Source organism: Oncorhynchus tshawytscha, linkage group LG02, assembly GCF_018296145.1.
Source record: "Oncorhynchus tshawytscha isolate Ot180627B linkage group LG02, Otsh_v2.0, whole genome shotgun sequence".
Lineage (NCBI taxonomy): Eukaryota > Metazoa > Chordata > Actinopteri > Salmoniformes > Salmonidae > Oncorhynchus > Oncorhynchus tshawytscha.
In genome coordinates this window covers 52,432,904-52,459,280 of record NC_056430.1, presented here as the reverse complement: position 1 = coordinate 52,459,280, position 26,377 = coordinate 52,432,904, and the positions used below count along the sequence as shown (strand labels likewise).

The window sequence follows — 26,377 nt, the reverse complement described above, 5'->3', positions numbered from 1 at the left end:
TCTGTCATTGCCAAGAAAGGGTATATAACAAAGTATTGAGATAAACTGTTGTTTTTGACCAAATACTTATTTTCCACCATAATTTGCAAATAAATTCATTAAAAATCCTACAATGTGATTTTCTGGGTTGTTTTCTCATTTTGTCTGTCATAGTTGAAGTGTACCTATGATGAAAATTACAGGCCTCTCTCATCTTTTTAAGTGGGAGAACTTGCTCAATTGGTGGCTGACTAAATACTTTTTTGCCCCACTGTAGAATTTCCATATCGGTGCCCATATCTAGTATTCACATTGGGAAGATATGCTACTTTGACTGAGTACCTTAAGGACATTTCCCAAAATTGTCAAAAGTAGGTTTGTTCACTTTAACTTACAGAAGACATAAAACAATTTTTACAAAATATTTTTGAAGTATAAAAACACAATACCTGTTGACACTATCTCTGTTCTGTCTCACCTCCCCGTTTGGAACAGCAACTGTTGAAATGTTATTAAAATCAAAACAAAGAATACAATTCTGAGGGGAGAATTGATCCCATTCTATCCAGGGAAACATATTAAAGAGATAGTTCACCCAAATTACATACTGGTTTCCTTTCCCTATAAGCTGTCCATTGACAAAGTATGACAGCAATCCATGCTTTGATCAGGCCGCTGTTTCAAATGCTAACTTTTTAGCATGTGGCACAAGTCCAATGCAAGTCAATGTTACCTACACTACCGGTCAAAAGTTTTAGAACACCTACTCATTGAAGGGTTTTTCTTTATTTTTACTATTTTCTACATTGTAGAATAATAGTGAACACATCAAAACTATGGAATAACACATATGGAATCATGTAGTAACCAAAAAAAAACACTTAAATCAAAATATATGTTATATTTGACATTCTTCAAATACCACCCTTTGCCATGATGACAGTTTTGCACACTCTTAGCATTTGGGTTACTACATGATTACTACATGATTTTGGGTTACTACATGATTCTATATGTGTTATTTCAAAGTTGACGTCTTCACTATTATTCTAAAATGTAGAAAAATAGTAAAAATAAAGAAAAACCCTAGAATGAGTAGGTGTTCTAAAACTTCTGACTGGTAGTGTATATTAGCATTTATGCACGATAAACCAATACGTAATTTGGTTATTCAGGTGAACAATCCCTTTTAAAATCACATGACCCTCACCATGGTCCCTCTCTGCAGAGGTGAATGTCTCTGGGTCCACCTGCATGCCGTCCAGACAGACTGACAGGTCCCCCACCACGTCAGTGTGGTCTCGGTCTGAACACAGCTGCAGGGTGTGTACCACCTCAGAGACTGACACACAGGAGAGGAGAGTTGAGAGATATGGCATGCACGCCACACATACATGCGCACACACACAGGCATGTAAGCACACGCACACATACACACAGGCATGTAAGCACATGTACGCACATGCTAGTTTGTAAACAAACTAAAGACAGTATAAGCATGGATGTGGTGGATTAGCTTGAATTCTAGCCTAGATCTATTCCCATCTCATGTGAGAAATATGACTTGTGTTCCTGAAAAAGCTATGGCTGGGATAACAAGCAACGCTACCCGTCCAACCTGACAGAGCTTGAGAGGATCTGCAGAAAGGAATGGGAGAAACTCCCCACATACAGGTGTGCCAAGCTTGTAGCTTCATACCCAAGACTCAAGGCTGTAAATGCTGCCAACGGCGCTTCAACAAAGTACTGAGTAAAAGGTCTGAATACTTAAGTAAATGTGATGAAGTTTATTTTTTATACATTTTCTAAAATGTCTAAAAACCTATTTTGCTTTGTCATTATGGGGTATTGTGTGTAGACTGATGAGGGGAAAAAACTATTCAACATTTCAGAATAAGGCTGTAATGTAACAAAATGTGCAAAAAGTCAAGGGGTCTGAATACTTTCTGAAGGCACTGTATATCTTAAGTCCCAATGCATCACGCTTTTCCAGTATCAAAGAGTCAGAGATTTCAGATCATCACATTTCATACTACCTGCTCTGTGCCTTATAGGGAAAAGAGAATTAACTCACGTTTCATATCATTGGACTTTAGGGTTTCACTGATCTCCAATGTAGCCATTCCCAATAAGATGTCGGCTTTCAGCGTCTGATGACTCCATACCCGGAAAATGAGCTTACTGAAAGGTGTGAGAATTCTGTGTAGAGGGAAAAAGTATATTTAGTTAGGGTTTAAACACTGCACGTAGATTATACAACAGTACACAAGGAATAGACAATAGTGTTGTCACGATACCATAATTTGACTTCGACACCAGGTTTAGTATCACGATACTCAATACCAAGGCAAAAAAATAAATAAGGCGCATTAGCCAAAGTCACAGAATGGCACTTGATCCAGACAGATCCTTTGAGATTAATATCATTACATTTGACATTAGAATGTATGCATTAATGAATAAAATCATGCAAATCAATCCAACTACAAAAACAAACATAATGGTAGTAATTTATTTTAATGGTAAATCTCTTTTGATAAACTGGGTAAATCAAGACGTATGCCTACATACGAGCAGGCCAGGTGGCCTATAGGCCTACTTTATGTGTGTGCGTCATTAGTCAACATTGACAGGAGCGCTCCAAACAAAAAGACAATGACTGAATTGACAAAGTCGTTTCTCACAAGTGTAGCATAGGTTGTACACTGTGCAAACAATGTGTCCACTCCAACAATGATAACAGGAAGACTGGAATAATAATATTTAATGCATTAACAGCAATTACGTAACCAAAGCAAGAAAGTGTAGATTAGGAATTAAGAGTAAATGTACTACTAGTGATATACAATGCATTCAGATACCTTGACTTTTTCCAAATTTTGTTACGTTACAGAATTATTCAAACATTTATTCAAAAAAAATTCTCCCTTATCAATCTACACACAATACCCCATAATGACAAAACAAAAACACATTTTAAACATTTCAAAAAAACTATTACAAATAAAAAACTGAAATCACATTTACATAAGTATTCAGACCCTTTACTCAGTACTTTGTTGAAGCACCTTCAGCAGCGATTACAGCCTCAAGTCTTTTTGGGTATTATGCTACAAGCTTGGCACACCTGTATTTGGGGAGTTTCTCCCATTTTCCTATGCAGATCCTCTCAAGCTCTGGTCAGGTTGAATGGGGAACATTGCTGCACAGCTATTTTCAGGTCTCTCCAGAGATGTTTGATCGGGTTCAAGTCCGGGCTCTGGCTGGGCCAGACTTTGGGTCTTTGCCCTGCTGGAAGGTGAACCTTCACCCCAGTCTTAGGTCCTGAGTGCTCTGGAGCAGATTTTCATCAAGGATCTGGCAGGATCATCCCCACAGCATGATGCTGCCACCACGATTTTTCCACCATGCTTCACCATAGCGATGATGCCAGGTTTCCTCCAGATATGACGCTTGGCATTCAGGCCAAAGAGTTCAATCTTGGTTTCATCAGAGAACAGAATCTTGTTTTTAGGTGCATTTTGGCATTTTGGCAAACTCCAAGCTGTCACGTGCCTTTTACTGAGGAGTGGCTTCCGTCTGGCCACGCTACCATAAAGGCTTGATTTGTGGAGTGCTGCAGAGATGGTTGTCTTTCTGGAAGGTTCTCCCATCTCCACAGAGGAACTCTGGAGGTATGTCAGAGTGACCATCGGGTTCATTGTCACCTCCCTGACCTTTCTTCAAATCCTATTATAACAATTGGATGACTTTGGGTGTTCCAGTAAGAAACAATATTTCTGTCATTCAGTGATATTTATTCCCATAGTAATTCGTTATGGATCCATCCAGATGTGGTTAGAAAACAATGCATTTGGTGGACTCAGTAAGATGGACTCAATGATGGTTGAAGACGATGAGCCCCGGCAAAGGCAATCATCGCTCTAATCACAGTCAGAAGACAGTTGAAGAGATTTCATATATATTTTTCTCCCCAGAACAGTAAACATGCGTGTTCTCTTGTTTTGTTCTGTAGTTTCGACACAACGATTTGTTTGACAAACAAAGAACTTTGTGTGCAGCAGGCCCAGGCATGGACCAAATGCAGATAATGGCCCAAAACACATTTGCGCCCGGATTTGCATTGCAAATGAGGGCATAAACTAGGTCAAGACACCAGCAGAGTAAGTAGACCTTTATGTAGTAAAATAAAAGGTTAAAATAAATAAAATACCTACAACACTTTTAACAGCACATTATTCAACATTAGTGAGACTCATGTCACCTACGGTAGGCCTACAGTATAACATCTCTACATGTAGGTCTCCTAATTTAAACCCGATCGAACTTGTTTGACATCAAGTGAAAACATTCAACCGTAACTCTGCCAAGCCTACAAGGAAAGATGAACTGGTGATGCCCATCAAGACGTTTTGGCTTGAGAAAATTACAATACAATAATGCAACAAATACATTGATCATCTCAGCTAGGTTTTACCCGTGGTCATGGAGCTGGGGGAAGTGCAACTAAAATGTAGTTGAAATAAACATGGAATATATTGCAAGTTGGGGGGGGTTCACACCTACAGTAGCCAGGCTATTAAATTACAATTTTGTAATAAATCACAGAAGGAAAAAAAAGAAGTGGCGTCCCAGAGCTCACGTGACTCTCCTGGCTCTGGACCAATGCAATAGCCGATTCATTTTACAATCACGGCTAAAGCGATTTAATTAAAAGGTTTCAGTTAAGAAAATATGGCGCTGTACAACGAGACAGGTCGAGAGTACTGTAGGCCTAAGCTATTAGGTGACTGCAAATGAAGAACAAAATAATCCTTATATTCCAAAATAGAAATCTGATTGATTTATCAAGACCAGTCCCCATGCTCTGTCATTCAATAATAATAATAATAGTTGGATAACAGATCGGCTCTCGGGAACTCATTAAGCGGTGGCTTCTATCTTCAATATAATCATTAGTTCAGAAGATTAAACCCATAGGTTTTGGGCCTGCAGTAGGTTATAATAAATGGAAAATTGCGTGTCAATTAATAAACCATGTGCCATGGACTCGGTACATCAAAAATCTCTTCCCAACTAGTTTGCAATCTATATGGCACAGTTGTCAATTTTTTGGTCCTTAAATTAAACTGGTGTCATGACGTTGGCCTGTTGGTGAGATTTACGACCCCCATAAATACCTTTCCCCCTTTCCACTCTCTCAAACCTAGAGAGTGACTCTTGGAAAGCCCTTTGTTAACAGAGAGAGTCGGGTAACATCAAAATGGTGGTGAACAGAACCATATTTCGGTAATCCAACCAGTTGAAAATATATGCGTTGGTACTTAAAGAAAATTATATTAGATCAGTTGTCATCTGAGACATTATTATTGATGATGGGATGACATGAACTGTATCTTGGATTCAGATTGGATCAGATTCACATGGAACTGTTGTGCAATTTAAATATTTGTGAATAGATGAAATGTAATTTTAGCTTCTAAATGAGAGAATTGGTTTTCATAAGTGAACTAGGCTCAACTCAGTGGCCCCGCTCGTGTGAGCCGACATTGGATGTGAACTATGAAACACTCCCTTCTCTCCCTACTACATAAGCCCTTTACGAAAATGTAACATTTGTGTTCCCGAGGACGACGGTCCATACATTAGAAGGGCTAATATCAAACTATAGAACTAAGCCAACTTCAGCGTGAGCTCAAAGTATGGCAACTTAGTATAAACGTTGAACTCTTATTCACAAAAGAAGTGATACCTCCTAGCCGTTGAGTTAGCAGCACTAGATGTAAATGTGGGCTAGGAAAGGACGGACAAAGTATCTGTTCTACCACACGACGACGGTACTACAGCGTATCCGTTCTGCGTATCCGTTCTTCCATCTATGACCAACCTATTGATAGCACAGCTCAGAGTAAATATTTCTTGCATTTTCCTTTTCCAAATGGGCGGTTATTTAGAATGCATAAGATTCTGTATTTACGATAGCATAGCTTCACAAGGTACAATCAGACCAAATTATTTGTTCCTCAGTCTTCCCGCGCTTTCATTCGAACCCCAACCCCTATTTTTGTGTAACCAGCCGTCAAATCTGTTCCATCCGCTAGGGACATTTTCTTTAATGACAATTAGTAATCAATGTATGACCCATCCTGTGTATATGTAGTTCTGTGTGATTGTTTAGGTATTAGTAAATAAATAAACCACATTTTGTATTGCTGATTCAACTTGTTAGCCAGGGTTAGTGAAGATAACCAAGAGTTTACGATGTTCAGATGAGACTGAATAAGGTGACGATTAATAATTGACTGCTATTGATGTAAAAGATTACCAGGTCTTTAAGAGTTTATTCGGAAGATAACAGCTCAATAAACATTATTTCGTGGTGCCCCGATTTTCTAGTTAATTGCATTTACATGATTAGTTTAATCAGGTAATATTAATTACAGAGAAATTATTTTATTAGAATAGCAAGTCATATCACTTAATCCGGCATAGCAAAGACACGACACTGGTATATATTTTTATTTATCACAATTTTCTTTAACTTGTTATGGCTGCAATCCCGTTAACGGGATAATTGTCATCTAACAATCGCTGAATAGCATAGCGCCACATTCAAACAATATTACTAAAAATATTTATGAAATCACAAGTGCAATATAGGAAAAAACAGCTAAGCCTTTTGTTAATCCACCTGTCGTGTCAGATTTTGAAATTATGCCTTACAGCGAAAGCAATCCAAGCGTTTGTATAAGTTCATTGATCGCTCGACAAAACATTAAGTACACTTAGCATCAAGCAGCTCGGTCACGGAAATCAGAAAAGCAATCAAATTAATTTGACCCTTGATGATCTTTGGATGTTTTCACTCACGAGACTCCCAGTTAAACAATAAATGTTCCTTTTGTTTAATAAAGATGATTTTTATATCCAAAATACCTCCTTTTGTTTGGCGCTTTATGTTCAGAAATCCACAGAAAAGAGCGGTCACGACAACGCAGACAAATTCCAAATAGTTTCCGTTATGTCCACAGAAACATGTCAAACGTTTTTTATAATCAATCCTCAGGTTGTTTTTAAAATATATAATCGATAATATATCAACCGCAAATGTCTTGTTCAGTAGGAGAGGGAACGGCAATGTCTGCCCAAACTCTGTTGCGTGAGCAAAACTCATGCGAACACTTGACGCGATGTTATCGTTCTGGCTCATTTTTCAAAATAAAAGCCTGAAACTATGTCTGAAGACTGTTGACACCTTGAGGAAGCGATAGGAAAAGGAATCTGGTTGATATCCCTTTAAATGGAGCAAAGGGAGGCTATGGAACATGGAGTTTTCAAAATAGAAGCCACTTCCTGGTTTGATATTCCTCAGGGTTTCGCCTGCAATATCAGTTGTGTTATACTCACAGACAATATTTTGACAGTTTTGGAACCTTTAGTGTTTTCTATCCAATACGATTTATAATATGCATATATTAGCAACTGAGACTGAGGAGCTGGCCGTTTACAATGGGCACCTTTTCATCCAAGCAACTCAATACTGCCCCTGCAGCCATAAGAAGTTAAACTACTTTGGTTTTTAATGCAGGGCCGACGGACAAGTTCCTTAAGTATTTTTTTTTTTTTAACTGAAATTGCAATCAACTTTCTGTCTTGTTTAAAAAAGATAATGATATTTTGATTAGCGTTTTAACTCCCCATTGTGATAGTGTGGTGCAATGACAGAATGCCACCATCTACCAGTAACAGTCGCAGCGCAGCATAAGCTCGTAACTTTATAAGGAAGAACCACTGTATGCTAAATGAATATACATTTTAATGCAAATAATTATTGCTGTAGTTACACTGTCAGTGACTGCTTCCATTTGGGGTTGTGTGTGTTGTTGCATTTCTCGGTCTTCTTCGACTGGCCGTCCACAGCCACCTCCACGTACGGACTGGGGCCAAACCAGTTCTTTTTGTTCTCCTTCAGTTTGGCCGACAGCACTGTGTGCAAAAGAGGACATAAAACACACAAATAGCATGGTAAGCAAAAGTGTAGTAAATGCTCTTATCAGTCACTGAAGTGAGATATAGAAATAAACCTTGAAATGCGAGAACTACATTCACTTAGGCCTTTTTATTTATTTACTTTTCTGCTCTTTTGCACACCAATATCTCTACCTGTACATGACCATCTGATCATTTATCACTCCAGTGTTATTAATCTGCAAAATTGTAATTATTCGCCTACCTCCTCATGCCTTTTGCACACAATGTATATAGACTCCCCCTTTATTTATTTTTTCTACTGTGTCATTGACTTGTTAATTGTTTACTCCATGTGTAACTCTGTGTTGTCTGTTCACACTGCTATGCTTTATCTTGGCCAGGTCGCAGTTGCAAATGAGAACTTGTTCTCAACTAGCCTACCTGGTTAAATAAAGGTGAAATAAAAAATAAAAATAAGAAAGGCCTAACCAATAGACTTGTTTTGGGGTCTGCTAATATCCTACCATGTTATTTATATTTTTTTGAACCCCTGAAAAGCAAAGTTCCCTCAAAATAAAATGATTCTATACACTATAAGTACTTGATTAGAGCCTGTGCCATCAGCTAGGCCTATAGAGAATAAGCACTGCCCAGTCCCATTCAAAGGTGTCTTCTGCCTCCTCGGGTGTCAGCGGCTGATTCTTATTTCCATTCTATCCACAAAACGATATTAAATGCCTACTGAAAAAAAGAAAAACATACCATCACTTTACTATTAGCTACTCAGGGCTATAAGTTAGGGTGTAACAAAAGGTCAAAGCTCACCAGTAACTTGAAGTTGGGCCTTCATGGTTCAGCCATTAACACTGAAGCCCACTTCGGTTACGACAGGCTCTGCAGAGAAAGCAAACGTGACATCAAATGTAAACAATAGAAAACAAGACACTCGTCTATATTACAGGTGTTCTCGTTTACACAAGGGATTATCGCACTGCAGTCAACGGAACATTTAAATATACTACTATACTTAGGCCTATAACAAACCTATGGAGACTTAAACTAAACAAGGCAATGAAATGCGAACATTGAGCATTTTGTTGTACAGAGAGTAAAAAGTAGCCACATAACCTACCTTGGCATACTAATAGGCTAGGCAATCCCAACTACCATGTTCCTGTTCTACCATAGAGCCGTGACATTGGTGGTCACAGCTACATCAGAAGGATAGGAAAAGTTAAATCCCTCCTGGATTACCAGATTACGCAAACTAGTACATCATGAGTCACCGATAGTTTTAGGCCCTGATTGGTGTCCTCAGATAGCCGTTTGGCCTAGCGGCTCATAGGTGACAGTTACAGACTGTGGGTCCTTGTTAAAAATTAAAAAAATCTGACATTTGGGTTTATAGATTTCATTATATCTTAGATTATGTAGGTTTAGACCTACAGTGCAGTCGGAAAGAATTCAGACCCCTTCCCTTGTCCACATTTTGTTATGTTACAGCCTTATTCTAAAACGGATTAAAATAGTTTTCCCCCCTCATCAATCTACACACAATACCCCATAAAGACAAAGCAAAAACAGGTTACATTTTTGCAAATGTATATATATAAAAAATGTTAAAAGCGGAAATATGACATTTACATAAGGATTCAGACCCTTTACACAGTACTTTGTTGAAGCACCTTTGGCAGCAATTACAGCCTTCTTGAGTCTTCTTGGATATGACACTATAAGCTCGGCACACCTTTATTTGGGGAGTTTCTCCCATTTTCCTCTGTAGATCCTCTCAAGCTCTGTCAGGTTGGATGGGGAGCACTGCTGTACAGCTATTTTCAGGTTTCTCCAGAGATGTTCGATTGGGTTCAAGTTCAGGCTCTGGTTCAAGTTCAGGCTCTGGCTGGGCCACTCAAGGACATTCAAAGACTTGTCCCAAAGGACATTCAAAGACTTGTTTTGTTGGAAGGTGAATCTTCACCCCCAGTCTGAGGTCCTGAGTGCTCTGGAGCAGGTTTTCTTCAAGGATCTCTCTCTACTTGGTTCCTTTCATCTTTCCTTCAATCCTGAATAGTCTCCCAGTCCCTGCTGCTGACAAACATCCTCACAGCATGATGCTGCCACCACCATGCTACACCGTAGGGATGGTGCCATATTTGCAAAAATACCTAAAAACCAGTTTTTGCTTCATCATTATGGGGTATTGTTTGTAGATTGATGAGGGAAAAAATGTATTTAATCCATTTTAGAATAAGGCTGTAACGTAACAAAATTGGGAAAACGTCAAGGGATCTGAATACCTTCCGAACGCACTGCATCTACATAGCCTAATTTTGCTAAGAAATATCCTAGCTAGCATGCCAACATCTCATGTCTGACTCACTAATGTGAGCAGAGTTGTAACCAAAGCAGAGCCAATACAATTAAATCAAGTCGATTTCATTTAGGTTTAGGAAACCTGTTCCTTCAAGCTATTAAAACGCATTTGTATGCGACATTCCAAGAGAATTGTAAGATTTAGCCTAAAGTTATAAGTATTCAACGGAGCCTTGTTGTCTAGGATTGGCTATATGCACGGCGTACCTACGTAAGGCCAGTGTATACATTCAAATCTGCCAACAAGTTAAAAATTAATGTATAAGAATATGCCAATGGCACAGTCCACGCCATTGAAAATATATCAATGCTGGGGGAAACAAACACAGAAATCTGAGACAAACATATCAGTGTAGGACAGTTCTTTTTGATTGGGATAAAAGCTTTGGTATGATGAAGCAGGATGGAGCAGTCTAAATCCTACATCTGCTAATCATCAATGCAGTAACTGCAAATTGCAGGAAAAACCAAGGAGAAAATGTATAGGATATTGCACTAATAATTTATTACACTTATAAAGTACATTTTTCATATTACAAGAATAATATCAAAGTGCATAAAATAGATATTGTTTTAAATAAATAAATATTTATACACAAACAAACTGAGTGTACAAGACATTAGGAACACCTGTTCCTTCCATGACAGACTGACCAGGTGAAAGCTATGATCCCTTATTAATGTCTAAGGCTGACCCCATTTAGTCAACTGGTCGATTGTTTGGTTTATAGAATGTTGGTCGACCGATATATATATATTTTTTTAGTCGAGCCGTTGCATAAAAAACATCTTTATTGTTGCCCGTCTCAGCAGACTAATCCATTGCGGACGCCGCGGGGATGGCACATGGTACATTCACCCTTAATTCCCAGAATTATGTTTGTTTGGTTACCATCATTTCTGTTAATGCAATCGATATATTATTATTATTTCAGTCTTTTACTCTTCACATTGTCAGAGTGGACGCATTGTTTGCAGAGCGCATAACCTAGGTTACACTTGTGAGAAACAAGTTTATTTCATTCCATTTAGGCAATGAGTTGTCAATTTATTGTCTTTTGTTTGAAACACTCCTGTCAATGTTGAGTAAGGACACGCACCTGATTATGCATATAAGTAGGCTTAGGCTACCTGGCCTGCTTGCAAATGTAGGCTTATAAAATGTGCCCATCTGGGGAGCTGATAGTATTTCTGATTCTCTTAACTCACCACCACTAATGAGCGGTGGAGCTTCTCAAAGTAATTTTTCTCCACCTCAAATAGCAAGTAAATTAAGTCTGTTTTTACATCCATTGAGAATTACAGTAGTTCTTCAATGTAGCCTATTTGAACAATATTTCCAGGTGTCTCTTTCGATAACCACTCTGCAAAAAAAAAAAAAAAAAAAAAAAAACATGTACATTTGAAAACCATAACATTTCTACCGATCTGCAGTGCAGTTAAGATAAATTGGAACTCCAAATGGGAAAGAAAAAAGGTTGCTGACTACTGGTGTAGCCTATTACCGGCAACTTCGGGACCGTGAAGGCCAGCAGCGGGAGGTGGCGGTTCGGGAACAAGTTATCTTGATTTCTATCTCCCTTGAGTCATTTGTGTGCCTTAATTATTTAAATCACAGTGTGCTTAACCTTTTCACACATGAGTTACAAATATCTTTAACGGTCATCTAAACATTAGGTTGTTTTTTTTATGTGCGCGATGTCAGAATGGTCTCACTCACTGTTCCAAAATGTGATTGTTACGCAACAGGACAGTTAACCCACACTGCCCTCAAGCTATTTATATATATAGGCTGTTTCAACTAGTCAATTTCAAATTATTTTCTAACAAGTTTCAATGAAGGTGTGTTGCCCCTACTCATTAATTCACATAAGTAGTATCCCATTTCACTGGACAAATGTTTGAGGCTTTATTGAGCCTGACAAACTCTTCAGCGAGAGTTCAAGCACTTCCCCAGTGTTTCCCCAGATTAAGTATGAAGACATTTGTGCATCTCTAGTCAAAACAGGTCTTGCACAAACTTTCCCCCCAGGCATATTTTCTGGCTGGTGTCTGCATTGCCTGCATGGTTGTTTTCTTTACAACTAATAACTTGGACGTGTGCGTTCCTATCAAAGGGCCTTATCTTCTGTGCATCGTGTTGTCATTTCTACTGTAGCATTCCGTATGCATGTACAGTACCAGTCAAAAAAGTTTGGACACCTACTCATTCAAGGTTTTTTTTTTTTTTTTACTATTTTCTACACTGTAGAATAATAGTTTAGAGATCAAAGCTATGAAATAATACAAATTAGAATCATGTAGTAACCAAGTGTTGAATCAAAATATTATATTTGTATTTGAGATTCTTCAAAGTAGCCACCCTTTGCCTTGATGACAGCTTTGCACACTCTTGACACTCTCAATGAACTTCATGAGGTAGTCACCTGGAATGCATTTCAATTAACAGGTGTGCCTTGTTAAAAGTTAATTTGTGGAATTTATTTTCTTCTTAATGGCTTCGAGCCAATCAGATGTGTTGTGACAAGGTAGGGGTGGTATACAGAAGATGGTCTTTTACAAAATAGGGTTAAAACCTCTCTAGGGTAGGGGGCAGCATTCGGAATTTTGGATGAAAAGCATGCCCAAATTTAACGGCCTGCTACTCGGGCACAGAATATATGATATGCATATAACTGGTAGATTTGGATAGAAAACACTCTAAAGTTTCCAAAACTGTTAAAATAGTGTCTGTGAGAATAACAGGACTGATTTAGCAGGCGAAAACCTGAGAAAAATCCATTCAGGAAGTAGGTTTCCTTTGTTGGTTTTGTAGTTTTCTATTCAATGCCATTACAGTATCCATTGACATAGGACTCCATTTGTAGTTCCTTCCACTAGATGTCAACAGTCTTTAGAAATCGTTTCAGACTTGTATTCTTATAAATGAGGGCGTAAGACCAGTCTGAACGAGTGGACCCAAAGTTTTCAGGCGCATGTGCATTTCTTGTTTACCTTTTATATTGACAACGTTATTGTCTGGTTGAAATATTATAGATCATTTAGGCAAAAAATAATAATTAGGATTGAATATAAACATCGGTTTACATGTTTCTATGAACTTTACGGATACAATTAGGATTTTTTTTGTCTGATTGTTTTGACTGAGTTTGAGCCTGTGGATTACTGAAGAAAACTCGCTAACAAAACTGAGGTTTTTGGATATAAAGAGACTTCATCGAACAAAAGGAACATTTGAGTAAATAATGTCTTCTGATTAACACCATATGAAGATCATCAAAGGTAAGGGATTAATTTTATCTCCATTTCTGAGTTTGGCTGCTTGGCTGGTTACTTCTGCTTGGCTGGTTACTGTTTGTAATAATTTGTCAACTGGGCTATGTTCTGGGCTAGGTATGTTCTGGGCTAGGTATGCTTTCGCCGAAAAGCATTTTATAAATATGACACTGTGGTTGGTTTAACAAGAAGTTAATCTTTAAACCTATGTAAAATATGTTTTGTTTTCTGAATTTTTATAATGAGCATTTCTGTAATTGAATTTGGCGCTCTGCAACCTCACTGGATGTTGGCCAGATGGGACACTAGCGTCCCACATACCCTAGAGAGGTTAAGTCAATATTACGGAAGAACAGCTCAAATAAGCAAAGAGAAATGACAGACCATCATTACTTTAAGACATGAAGGTCAGTCAATCCAGAAAATTTCAAGAACTTCAAATGCAGTCGCAAAAATTGTAATGACTTGCCTAGTTAAACAAATAAAATAAAAAACATCAAGCGCTATGATGAAACGGTGTCTCATGAGGACAGCCACAGGAAAGGAAGATCCAGAGTTACCTCTGCTGCAAGGATAAGTTCATTAGAGTTAATAGCCTCAGAAATTGCAGCCCAAATAAATGCTTCAGAGTTCAAGTAACAGACACATCAACATCAATTGTTCAGAGGAGACTGCGTGAATCAGGTCCTCATGGTCGAATTGCTGCAAAGAAAACACTACTAAAGGACACCAATAATAAGAAGAGACTTGCTTGGGCCAAGAAACACAAGCAATGGACATTAGACCGGTAGAAATCTGTACTTTGGTATGATTCATCCAAATTTTATATTTTTGGTTCCAACCGACGTGTCTTTGTGAGACGCAGAGTAGGTCAACGGATGATCTCTGCATGTGTGGTTCCCACAGTGAAGCGTGGAGGAGGTGGTGTGATGATGCTTTGCTGTCTGTTATTTACTAGAATTCAAGGCACACTTAACCACCATGGCTATGACAGCATTCTGCAGCGATACTCCATCCCATCTGGCTATAATTTTTCAACAGGACAATGACCCAACACACCTCCAGGCTGTGGTCAAATAGCCTTTCCAAGAAGGAGAGTGCTGGAGTGTTGCATCAGATGACCTGGCCTCCACAATCACCTGACCTCAACCAAATTGAGATGGTTTGGGATGAGTTGGACCACAGAGTGAAGGAAAAGCAGCCAACAAGTGCTCAGCATATGTGGGAACTCCAAGACCGTTGGAAAAGCATTCCAGGTGAAGCAGGTTGAGAGAATGTCAAGTGTGTAAAGCTGTGTGACCTTTGATGTTCTTCGATCAGAAGACGTGGAAGGAGTTATACTTACCAAAAACTGTGTTTGGTTTTCAAGTCTGTGTCTTTAGGTTATCAAACACGACAAATTCCGGTCGAAATGCAGCCAAAATTCTAGTGGATGCGCATCAAAACTTCAAAATTACATATTATATGTCGACTAAACTGGTCAAACTAAGTGCAGAATCGAGCTTTAGCATGTTCTAAACATGCAAAACAATCCTTAGCGTGAACAGACAAACCTACATCGTTTGGTGAATCTTGGAACAAAGAGAGCTCCGGACCCGAGGCGCGCATGAAAGTACATGTATTTTCGCGTGACCCGGAGGTTTCAGCCCACCAAAACTCGAGGGAGCACGCGATTCTCACAATGACAGGCCCCACTGAAAGGGGACATCGCGCTGAAGAGATAGGAACTGTTCCCAGATCTGTAGCTGGTTGGGAAGGGTGGGGGCGATGACGTCAAAGTTGTCCCAACTTTTCTGTTGCCAAGAGAGAGTTTTGGAGAATGGCTGCCCTGAGAGTTCTGCTTTACATACAGACATAATTTGAACGGTTTTAGAAGCTTTAGAGTGTTTTCTATTCAATAATAATTATTATATGCATATATTAGCCATTTTTGACAGATTTTTTTTCTGTTTACTATGGGCACGCAATTCCTCCAAAGGGGGCAGTAGTCAGCCCTATCTTTAACAGGTAATTAAGGCAAAGGGTGGCTATTTGAAGAATCTAAAATATATTTTGACTTAACACTTTTGGTTACGTCATGATTCCATGTGATATTTCATAGTTTTGATGTCTTCACTATTACCCTATAATAATAGATTAATAGGGTAAACTTCATTATATTTGCTGACATCCTACAGTCAAATGTTGGCACCAGAGTAGAGTAGAGTAGTCATTTAGCTATATGAACCATGCCCCTCTACAAAAACACCTTCTCCAATGTTGGTTACAAGGCAGTACTTAAATTAGGTAAGATAATATCATGTTACCATTGGCGTAATAAAATGAGAGTTAAGGTGATTTCACCTCTTCCCCTTAATAATGAATCAAAGTGTTTGACACTGGAGGGGACCAGTAACTTTCTGATCAAACATTATCAATGTAGAAGCAGACATTTTTCATACCTTTAGTCATCATAATTTGATCTGGTTTTCTTCAAATATCCTCCAACTTCATGAAAAACATGATTTCGACTGTCCATGACCTTTAAAGACTGCTTTAAAAGCCCCAATAGCTTTGAGCAGCCCTGAGACTGTCAGGAATGGAGCACCAAAGGCACGGAGCTTGGGAGGAAAAGGCACAGAACCCCATTGTGCAGAGCCAGGTCCTATGGGTATGGAGCAGTTTGGCATGGCCTGAACGTAGTGTGCGTGGAGGTTTTTTTTAATATTTTTTTTATTTTACCTTTATTTAACCAGGCAAGTCAGTTAAGAACAAATTCTTATTTTCAATGACGGCCTAGGAACAGTGGGTTAACTGCCTGTTCAGGGGCAGAACGACAGATTTGTACCTTGTCAGCTCGGGGGTTTGAACTCGCAACCTTCCGGTTACTAGTCCAACGCTCTAACCACTAGGCTACCCTGCCGCCCCGTTTATAGGGTGAGAGTAGATCTGACAAGTAGGCAGGTCCGGTGCCATTTAAGGCTTTGTAGATGACGAAGTGATGACGAAATTTGAAAGGCAATTAATTGAGGGACAGCCAATGGAGGCCAGCATGGATGGGGGAGATGGGGGTAGACTTTTTTGTTTTCCAGCATTGTTTTGGATGAGCTGTAATTTCTTAATTGAATTTTCAGGCAGGCCCCCAAGTACTGCGTTTACATAATCAATTCTAGAGAAAGCGAATGCATGGATAAGCTTTTCTTGATCAGAAATGGTGAGAGGGTTTTAGGCAGGAAATGTTCCTTCAGATGAAAGAATGCCGTTTTACAAATGTGACTAATGTGGGTATTGTAGGAGAGAGCAGGGTCGAATTTCCCACTCAAGTTTATGACTGAGGAGATGGGAATGATGTGGCCTCTATCGCAAGACAGATGCTGCAGGAGTTGTTGATCTGCTGGGGGGTGAGTATCAGAATTGCCTCTGTCTTGCTGCTGTTGGGTTGAAGGAAGTAATTCTGCATCCAAGATTTTACCTCTTCCAGACAGGATTTGTTTAAAGGTACACTTGTGCGACATCTGCATAGCAGTGGAAATGGGCACTGTGCTCTCTGAAGATCTGGACAAGTGGGAGCATGTAGACTAGGAAGAGAATGGGTGCTAGCGCCAACCCTTGTAGGACCCAACAGATTATGGTGGACTCCTCTGAACTTGTATCACCGAGGGTGACATCCTGCTTGCAGTTAGAGAGGTAGGTGAACCAGTTTAGGGCAGTCCCACAGATGGCAGTGTGCTCTCTGAGGCACTGCAGTAGAATGGTGTGATTTACTGTGTCAAAAGCAGCACTGAGCTCCAGAAAAATCAAGATGATCCTGAATCTGCAGCCATGAGCAGGTCATTTGTAATTTTCACCAAGGCTGTCTCAGTACTGTGCATGGCTCTTAAGTCTGACTGAATAAAATACACCCAAATCAATAGAACCAAAATGTTTTTGCCTAAATGTTCATATCTGTTTAATAACATGTTTTGGAATGACAATGGGTCCCACAGTAAGGAAGCCCATTCCAATCACCCCAAAAAAATATTAAATGAGGATACTAACTCACAATTTAAAGACACACAACTCAAAATGTTGAGATACTAAGTTGAAATGTTGAGATAGTAGACCATACTTATACATGATTCTTCATTTGTAACATTATGTGGTGATGCACGACAAGGTCCCAGAGTGGGGAGGACCCTCGTTGTAGAGTAGAACATTGTAATAAACCAGCTGTAAAATGGTTTTATATGGGCTATGATGGGGCCAGATTGGACAATAGAACTAACAGGGCTGAGCTTACTTTATATTGGGTTGCATCGTGTAGGCCTTTGCATTTCCAATTAAAAATGTACTCACACAGTAGGTCATGATTGATAACGCCTAGGTAGCCTTGCCACCCGAAGTTAGAATATAAACCAAATTTTATCACATTAACATTTCTCTTAACACAAATAAATAGGCCTATTTTAGGCTATAAATCCATAGCTTAGGCTATAAATACATGACGTTACCGCTTCGTTTCCCCTGGCCAAAGGGGATCAGAGCGATAGGCATCTCTAGGCTACCTGCAGTTGTGGTTGTTATCAGTAGGCTACAGTTGATCAGACTGAAGCACAGATTAATTGTGCACAAGTTCACAAATCATGAGGCAAATCAGTCTAAACAACAGTACTTTGTCCCCTTTTCAACGCGTTTGTGTCAATATTTGTTGGGGCAAATGCCAGCTCGCCAGATGTTTGCCAGCGGCCCTGCTGTGCTGATCTCTGCAATGTGTTTAGATGGATTGACTTGCGCATCTCAAAATGTCTATTTAGTATCAGAACATTTCTAGATAAGCAAGTCAACATTTTGAAATACTTGGTCATAATTTCAAGATGTGAATTTGACCTTTTACATCAACCTTTTTAAACAAATGTTGGTAGTGGCAATGGGCTTCCGAGGAAACAAGGCAGTCTAAAAAAAATAAAGGATGCTGGCCTACTGTTCCCCTCGCCTCATTTCTTTAGTTACTGTGACCTGGCTCACACTTTTCTGGCTGGGTTGAAGGCAAACATTGACTCGTCCCTTGGTTTCCTAACTTCCACAGGCTAGTGACATTAAGTATGTCAAGGTCAGAAGTTGCCACAAAAACCCCTTCCATAGCTAAAGGTTAAATAAAAAAATACAAATTAAATTAAAATATAACGTTCTCTCACTACAAAACGCAAATCTGATCTTACATAATTAACTAGCTAGCTAGTTCTGGTAGAAAGACAAACGCGTAGTAACTAACGTTATTAGTATTGCTTCATATTTTAGTTTGTGTGGGGGGATATACGGCTAAATTAGCTAACCAACTAATCCACGTTTTAGTGTTAGCAAAATACAACCATGTAAACCTAACCACGTTAGATAACACAGTAGATACTTTAGTTTGTTAGCTAAATTAGCTGCCCTGTAGATACTATTTGAATCGTTTTTGATTCAAGAGGGTAACGATACAACAATGTATAGCCTACTGCTACATGGAATATGAGCAATAAAATAGGAAAATGTCAAGCGAAAAGCAAAACGGAGATTACAATAACAATCCCTGGTCGCTCTGTCTGGTTGAAAGCAGGCCAAAAAAGCTAGCTAGTTACTAACAGCTAACAACAACAACTCTAGTAGTTAGCTAGTTAGCTATAATTACATATTAGCTTCACAACATACATAAGAACAAACACTAGATTATAGTTAGCCATCTTAATGATTAACTAGCTACTTAGTCAGTAGCAGGTGTCGCGAAGTTTTGCACAGGTTTGCTAGCTTTGAATTTTGCTGTCACACAGGTGAGATAGCTAGCTAACGTTAGCTAGCTAGCCTAAGCTAAATAACTAGCTACGGATATCTTTGAAAATGTACAATACTTCCATAAAAACGATTGGATTATGTCTTACCCGTGACGGTTGGTAGCAAATGTTTCTGTAATGTCCCCTCACGCCCACCAAGGCATATGTGGACGGTAAACGATTTCTAAGAAAAACTAGAAAGATGTCTGACAGGTAGCGCTCACAGCCCTTGGCACGGTTTCCACCAGGTTTGCACAAGCCCATTCACTTCTTCGTATATGGTATTACGGCGGTTGGCAAACAAACACTAGAGGTGCATGCCACCACCTACTGTACTGGAGTGTGTAGTCAATCACAGTTTAATAAAGACAGACAAAAATCATAAACAAACACAACCTGACTTCCGCCTACATAGACATACCCAAAAGCACTGTAATTCGTTATAATGAGAGGGCCATAAACAAAACCTAGTAATGCTTATACTACCAGAAATATTACAATCTCATAGTTATGTTATCTATTTATCAAACATAGTTATACATTGCTGAGGTGTAGTCATTTTTAGGACACATGGTCAAGTACACAGTACAAATATGATTAAAATGTAAAAATATAAAAATCATATAATTTTTCCTTTTCAACAAAAGTGGGGGAATAGGGGTTTAAATGCTTTCTAAATATAGTAACAATCAAATTATATCCGACTTAATCTAATATCTCACATTTCTTATAACTTTCAAATAAATATGATCATACTTAGTTACAGTACAAATTGTAACTGATGACAGAGCATTTTCTGCCCAGTGTTCTCCGCCATTCAAATGCCTGCTGACTCGTTACAAACTTCAGCTCTAAGGACAAGTTGATTTTGTCTCTCTGTGACCATGACAAGGTGATCTTGTTTCAATACTACAAAATTATTTTGTATTTTTTTATGTTGAAAGCTCTAAATCCACCGGAGAATATTACAGCGAGATGAGACTGTGTTTGCTGCCATTGCTAGTCTCCCGTCCCATATGTTGTATTTTAAGCAGAGCTGCCATGTTCACAAACAGGGGTATTTGATCCTTTGTCTGGATAGGCAAGAAAATGTGAGGTGTCGTTCCTTATGCAAATTGGGTGTCAGATTTTACATACAGCTAAAGCCGGAAGTGACTTTTCGTAGCAGATTAGAAGAGCATTTTAGCAGACCCTAACCCTTTTCCTAACCTTAACCTTATTCACCTAACCTGCTACATTAATTCTATTAACATGCTGTGTCAATTATCATAATCTGCTCCGAAAAAGTCACTTCCGGTAGTAGCTTTATTCTGCATCTCAGATGAGAGTAGAGAATGGCATGCGAAGTCTTAATTTAACATTAGGGTTAGGAATTGTGGTTAAAGTTAAGGTTACATTTAAAGTCAGATTTTATCACTTTGTGGCTGTGCCAGCTACTAACCTGCGCCTTTTAATGGGAAAGTAATCTAAAAGTAATCAGATAACGTTACTGAGTTTTAGTAATCCAAAAGTTACGTTACAGATTGCAATTTTGGACAGGTAACTATTAAATGAAAACGGGTTACATTTAGAAAGTAACCTACCCAACCCTGTGTGCTTCGAAGACCTGTTTGTAAGCGTAACTGGGGAGGAAGATTAGTTTGTCGCTTGGAGGCACACAGCATATGGGTGTGTGCAAAACTGCTACAGCGAGTGAATATTTTTTATTTAAAATATTCATAATAGCCAATAGGAAGGACAAGGGCCATATGTTTCGAAAATTGTTTTGCATGTGAGGATTTCTGACGTTTCTAAACGTTAAAACACAGCATCGGGACTGTGTTCTTATTTTTTATTTATTTCACCTTTATTTAATCAGGTAGGCCAGTTGAGAACAAGTTCTCATTTACAACTGCGACCTGGCCAAGATAAAGCAAAGGCAGTGCGACTGTAACAGTACAACTTTAGACCGTCCCCTCCCCATACCCGGGCGCGAACCAGGGACCCTCTGCACACATCAACAACAGTCACCCACGAAGCATCGTTAACCATCGCTCCACAAAAGTCGCGGCCCTTACAGAGCAAGGGGAACTACTACTTCAAGGTCTCAGAGCAAGTGACGTCACCGATTGAAACGCTATTTAGCGCGCACCACCACTAACTAAACTAGCCGTTTCACATCCTGTTACACGACAAAAACAACAACAGAGTTACACTTGAGATAAGCAAACATACAGTCAATAACACAATAGAAAAATCTATGAACAGTGTGTGCAAACATAGTAAGATTAGGGAGGTAAGGCAATAAATAGGCCATAGTGGAGAAATAATTACAATTTAGCATTAACACCAAAGTAATAGATGTGCAGATGATGATCGGCAAGTAGAGATACTGGGGTGCAAAAGAGCAAAAAAATAAATAACAATATGGGGATGAGGTAGTTGGGTGTGCTATTTACAGATGGGCTGTGTACAGGTACAGCTGCTCTGACAACTGATGCTTAAAGTTAGTGAGGGAAAAATAAGTATCCAGCTTCAGTGATTTTTGCAATTCGCTCCAGTCATTGGCATCAGAGAACTGGAAGGAAAGGTAGCCAAAAGATGACCAGTGGCTTTGGGGATGACCAGTTAGATATACCTGCTGGAGTGCGTGCTACGGGTGGGTGTTGCTATGGTGACCAGTGAGCTGAGATAAGGCGGGGCATTACCTAGCATAGACTTATAGATGACCTGGAGTCAGTGGGTTTGGCGGCGAATATGTAGCGACTGTATTTCACAGTAGGAGAGGGGAAAACAATGGCTGTCCAAATTCTGTTCCGCAAGCAAAACTCATGTGACCACTTGACGCGATGTTATCATTCTGGCTCATTTTTCAAAATAAAAGCCTAAAACTATGTCTGAAGACTGTTGACACCTTGAGGAAGCGATAGGAATAGGAATCTGGTTCATATCCCTTTAAATGGAGCAAAGGGAGGCTATGGAACATGGAGTTTTCAAAGTAGAAGCCACTTCCTGCTTTGATTTTCCTCAGGGTTTCGCCTGCAATATCAGTTCTGTTATACTCACAGACAATATTTTGACAGTTTTGGAAACTTTAGAGTGTTTTCTATCCAATATGAATTATAAAATGCCTATATTAGCAACTGAGACTGAGGAGCTGGCCATTTACAATGGGCACCTTTTCATCCAAGCTACTCAATACTGCCCCTGCAGCCATATGAAGTTAACTCCATGGTGAAGGAAGTTTCTGATGAACTCCACCAATGGAGTTGAGCAGAGCCCAGGCTTTGTTTCGACTAGATAACACAGCCACAAAGTCAGATTTCACACCCTAAATTGGCTTCAAAAATGTGTATTTTGGTCTTAATTTAAGGTTAGGGTTAGGCATTAGGTTAGGCAAGTATTATTATTATTTTTTAAGTGTTTTTTTTTTTGGGGGGGGGGGTAGTTCAGCTTTAATATTGCAGATAGATTGTAGCTTCCATCAATGTAATTGTCTGCATCATTTCCAATCCCCCATATATTTTTTTGTAAATATATACAGCATATAAATATATTGTCCTTATTATTTTCCACAAACCCCACCACCCATCCCCTAATTGGAGTAAACTAATGGACAACAACACTTTAATTAAGCTTCTACTTCCAGCTCATACATGCTATATACATTTTACGGACACAATGTATTTTACAATAGTTATCTTTTGTTTGTTTTTAATCCCACCCTTAAACTACCCTCAATCCCTCCCATCTATCTCTGAAGACCATCCAGTGGGATTTCTATTTGCCATATATTTTTAACTGTACTGTTTCACAAAAGTTCTGAACCTATATACATTTTACGGACACAGTATATATTTTTTACATTGGTCATCTTGTTGTTTTAAGTCCCAAACTTCAGCTCCACTCAACCCCTCCCATCTATCTCTTAACACCATACATTTTTATTTCTATTTGCCATATATTTTTCAACTGTGCTGTGATGTTTCACAAAAGTTCTGAACCTTTCTCTTCTCATAGTGTCTACAGATTGTAAATTGTACCAAAAGAAAGGATTCTTTCTCTTTGCAGCAAAATCTGCAGAGCTGGGATGGTTGTATCCCCCAAATATATAACATTCTATTTGGTTGCAAGAATTTGTATAGTAATTTAAATTGAAAAAATGTGATGTTTTGAATCCAGCGTTTTGTGTATCAGTGTCAGGTTCTGACCTTAGTTCTTTAGTTATGTCTTTGTTTTAGTATGGACAAGACGTGAGTTGGGTGGGTTGTCTATGTTAGTTTTCCTATTATTTTCTATTTCTGTGTTTGGCCTGGTATGGTTCTCAATCAGAGGCAGCTGTCAATCGTTGTCCCTGATTGAGAATCATATTTAGGTAGCCTGTTTTCGATTGTGTTTTGTGGGTGGTTGTTTTCAGTCTTTGTGTGTCTACACCAGACAGAACTGTTCCGGTTGTTTCTTTGTTATTCTGTGGTCAGTTTACTTTATTAAAAAGATGAACACGTACCACACTGAGCATTGGTCTTCACCTTCTTCCAGAGACAGCCATTACAATCAGTTCATAAACCATGTGCCATGGAATCGGTATATCGAAAATCTCTCTCTCTCCAAACTATTTTTCAATCTATATGGCACAGCTGTCAATTTTTGGTTCTTAATATCTGATTTTAAGAAGGCACATTTGATAAATGGGCGGGGATTAGCTATAATCATGACTTTGTGGCTATGTTAACAAGGGAAGACCGCTTGGGAACATCTGTGTCATGTGACCAATGTAAGGCGATGTGAGCAACAACGTAGCTTGTAGGCCATGTTTTTTTTACATGATAAATGAGAATTTCTAGAAATTAGAGATTCACTTCCAAAATGAAAATAAAATAAAATATTTTTACACATGGAAACTAAATCTTATGGGAGCCAAAACAAGATAAAATAAAAAATGTTAAACAAGCAACATTTATTTATTAACTAGAGTTTGGGTTTTGCTTGTTTGAAACAGGATTACAGTAATACATATTCATAAGAGTACACAAATCACAAACTCTGCACTGGACCTTCGGTGACAAAAGCTCTCCCCTGCACAGGTTGGGGTGCATATGTGAGAATTAAAAAAATATTTGATATTAGAACACAAATAATATGTTCTATGTTATTATCTACAATGTATTGTTATCCATAGCCTATACTTATCCATAGCCTATCATCCATCAGCAGATGGCAATGTCTGGCCCAACAAACCTCTGAGATCTATAGTGGGGTCAGAAATTATTAACACCCTTGATAAATGACTGCATAAAATATAAAATTAAAATAGTGAGCTATATTGTATGCTCAAAAAAAATGGAACTTATATTATGTTATACTAATACAATTACTCAGAGAAAGATTTTGTTAAACAAGTAATAAAAAATTACTAACACCCCTGTTTTCAATACCTTTCAATACCTCCCCTTGTGAGGATAACACCACTGAGCCTTTTTAAAAATGTTTGGGAGGAATCTTAGACCATTCCTCTGTACAGACACCTTCCAGATCCTTGATTACCTTCGTATGTACTCATGGACTGCCCTCTTCAATTCAAACCACATGGTTTCAATGGGTTTTATGTCTGTAGACTGAGTTGCAAAATGTTGATTTTGTGGCCAATTAACCATTTCTGTGTGGATTTTGATGTGTGCTTGGGGTTACTGTCTTGCTAGATGATTCACTTGCAGCCAAGTGTCAGCCTCCTGGCAGAGGCAATTGGGTTTTTGGCTAAAAGTTTACGATGAGGTTGACCTTAAACATGGGTCCCAGGACCAGTGGTAGCAAAATAGTCCCATAACATCAAAGACCCACCACCATATTTTACAGTAGGTCAAATGTAGATGCTAAACCCACCACTGGGGTGTACGTGGCCAAAGAGCTCTATTTTCATGTCATCTGACCAAAGCATCGGTTCCAATCCAAGTGCCAATGCCGTTTAGCAAACTCCAGGCACTTACCTTTGCTGTATAACATGAAAATAGAGCTCTTTGGCCACACACACCAGTAGTGGGTTTGGCGTTGAAATGAGAATGCATGAGCAGAAAAATATGGTGGTGGATCTCTGATGTTATGGGGCTATTTTGTTTCCACTGGTCCTGGGGCCCTTGTTAAGATCAATGGCATCATGAACTTTACCCAGTAAAATAGCTTGCATCATAAATAACTACTCATTATTATTTGTAGATCAGTCACATCAACTTACCCATGATACATCACAGTTTTGATTCTCTCAAACAGGACCATTATCTGCTCATTTCACTTATCTCCCTCACTAGCTTTAAGCACCAACTGTCAGAGCAGCTCACAGATTGCTGCACCTGTACATAGCCCACCTATAATTTAGCCCAAACAACTACCTCTTTCCCAACTGTATATAATTTTAATTTATTTATTTATTTTGCTCCTTTGCACACCATTATTTTTATTTCTACTTTGCACATTCTTCCATTGCAAAACTACCATTCCAGTGTTTTACTTGCTATATTGTATTTACTTTGCCACCATGGCCTTTTTTGCCTTTACCTCCCTTCTCACCTCATTTGCTCACATTGTATATAGACTTGTTTATACTGTATTATTGACTATGTTTGTTTTACTCTATGTGTAACTCTGTGTCGTTGTATCTGTCGAACTGCTTTGCTTTATCTTGGCCAGGTCGCAATTGTAAATGAGAACTTGTTCTCCACTTGCCTACCTGGTTAAATAAAGGTAAAATAAAAATAAAATAAATAAAAATTTCGCTGAGTCTACCTTAAACCTACAGGTAGCGGGAGGCCAATTTTTATTTCCTTCATATCCTTATTGTAGCTCTATCAATTTATTCGCTTCTAATGTTTGACATTCACCTATTCTAGCTTTTCTACCATTTATATTGTAAAATAATGTTATTATTGCGCCACGTAGTATCTTTTCCTCCTCTTGCCTAGCAGGGATGCGCAACAAAGATTTTGACCAATCAGCGCTCCAGAAGGTGGGGTTACCTACCGCAGAAAGTTGAAGAGCAA

General features: G+C 38.8%; 1 protein-coding gene across 4 annotated transcripts in view; it reads right to left on the bottom strand.

Annotated features, from left to right (window-relative positions):
* LOC112267209 (E3 ubiquitin-protein ligase Itchy) overlaps positions 1-19,635 on the bottom strand; it is a 69,886-nt gene extending 50,251 nt beyond the window's left edge. Inside the window, exons 1-7 of one of the 4 annotated variants that reach the window (XM_024445433.2) lie at positions 19,476-19,635; positions 8,776-8,844; positions 8,552-8,691; positions 7,824-7,965; positions 2,054-2,178; positions 1,190-1,321; positions 429-477 (exon numbers count right to left, since the gene is read on the bottom strand). In XM_024445433.2, coding sequence (XP_024301201.1) covers positions 429-477; positions 1,190-1,321; positions 2,054-2,178; positions 7,824-7,965; position 8,552 — 449 coding nt within the window. In that variant the 5' untranslated portion in view covers positions 8,553-8,691; positions 8,776-8,844; positions 19,476-19,635. Of the gene's footprint in view, positions 1-428; positions 478-1,189; positions 1,322-2,053; positions 2,179-7,823; positions 7,966-8,540; positions 8,692-8,775; positions 8,845-19,475 lie in introns of all 4 variants that reach the window. The other 3 variants (XM_042300779.1, XM_042300782.1, XM_024445422.2) reach the window with 3 other exon arrangements.
* Between the last annotated feature and the right edge of the window lie 6,742 nt (positions 19,636-26,377).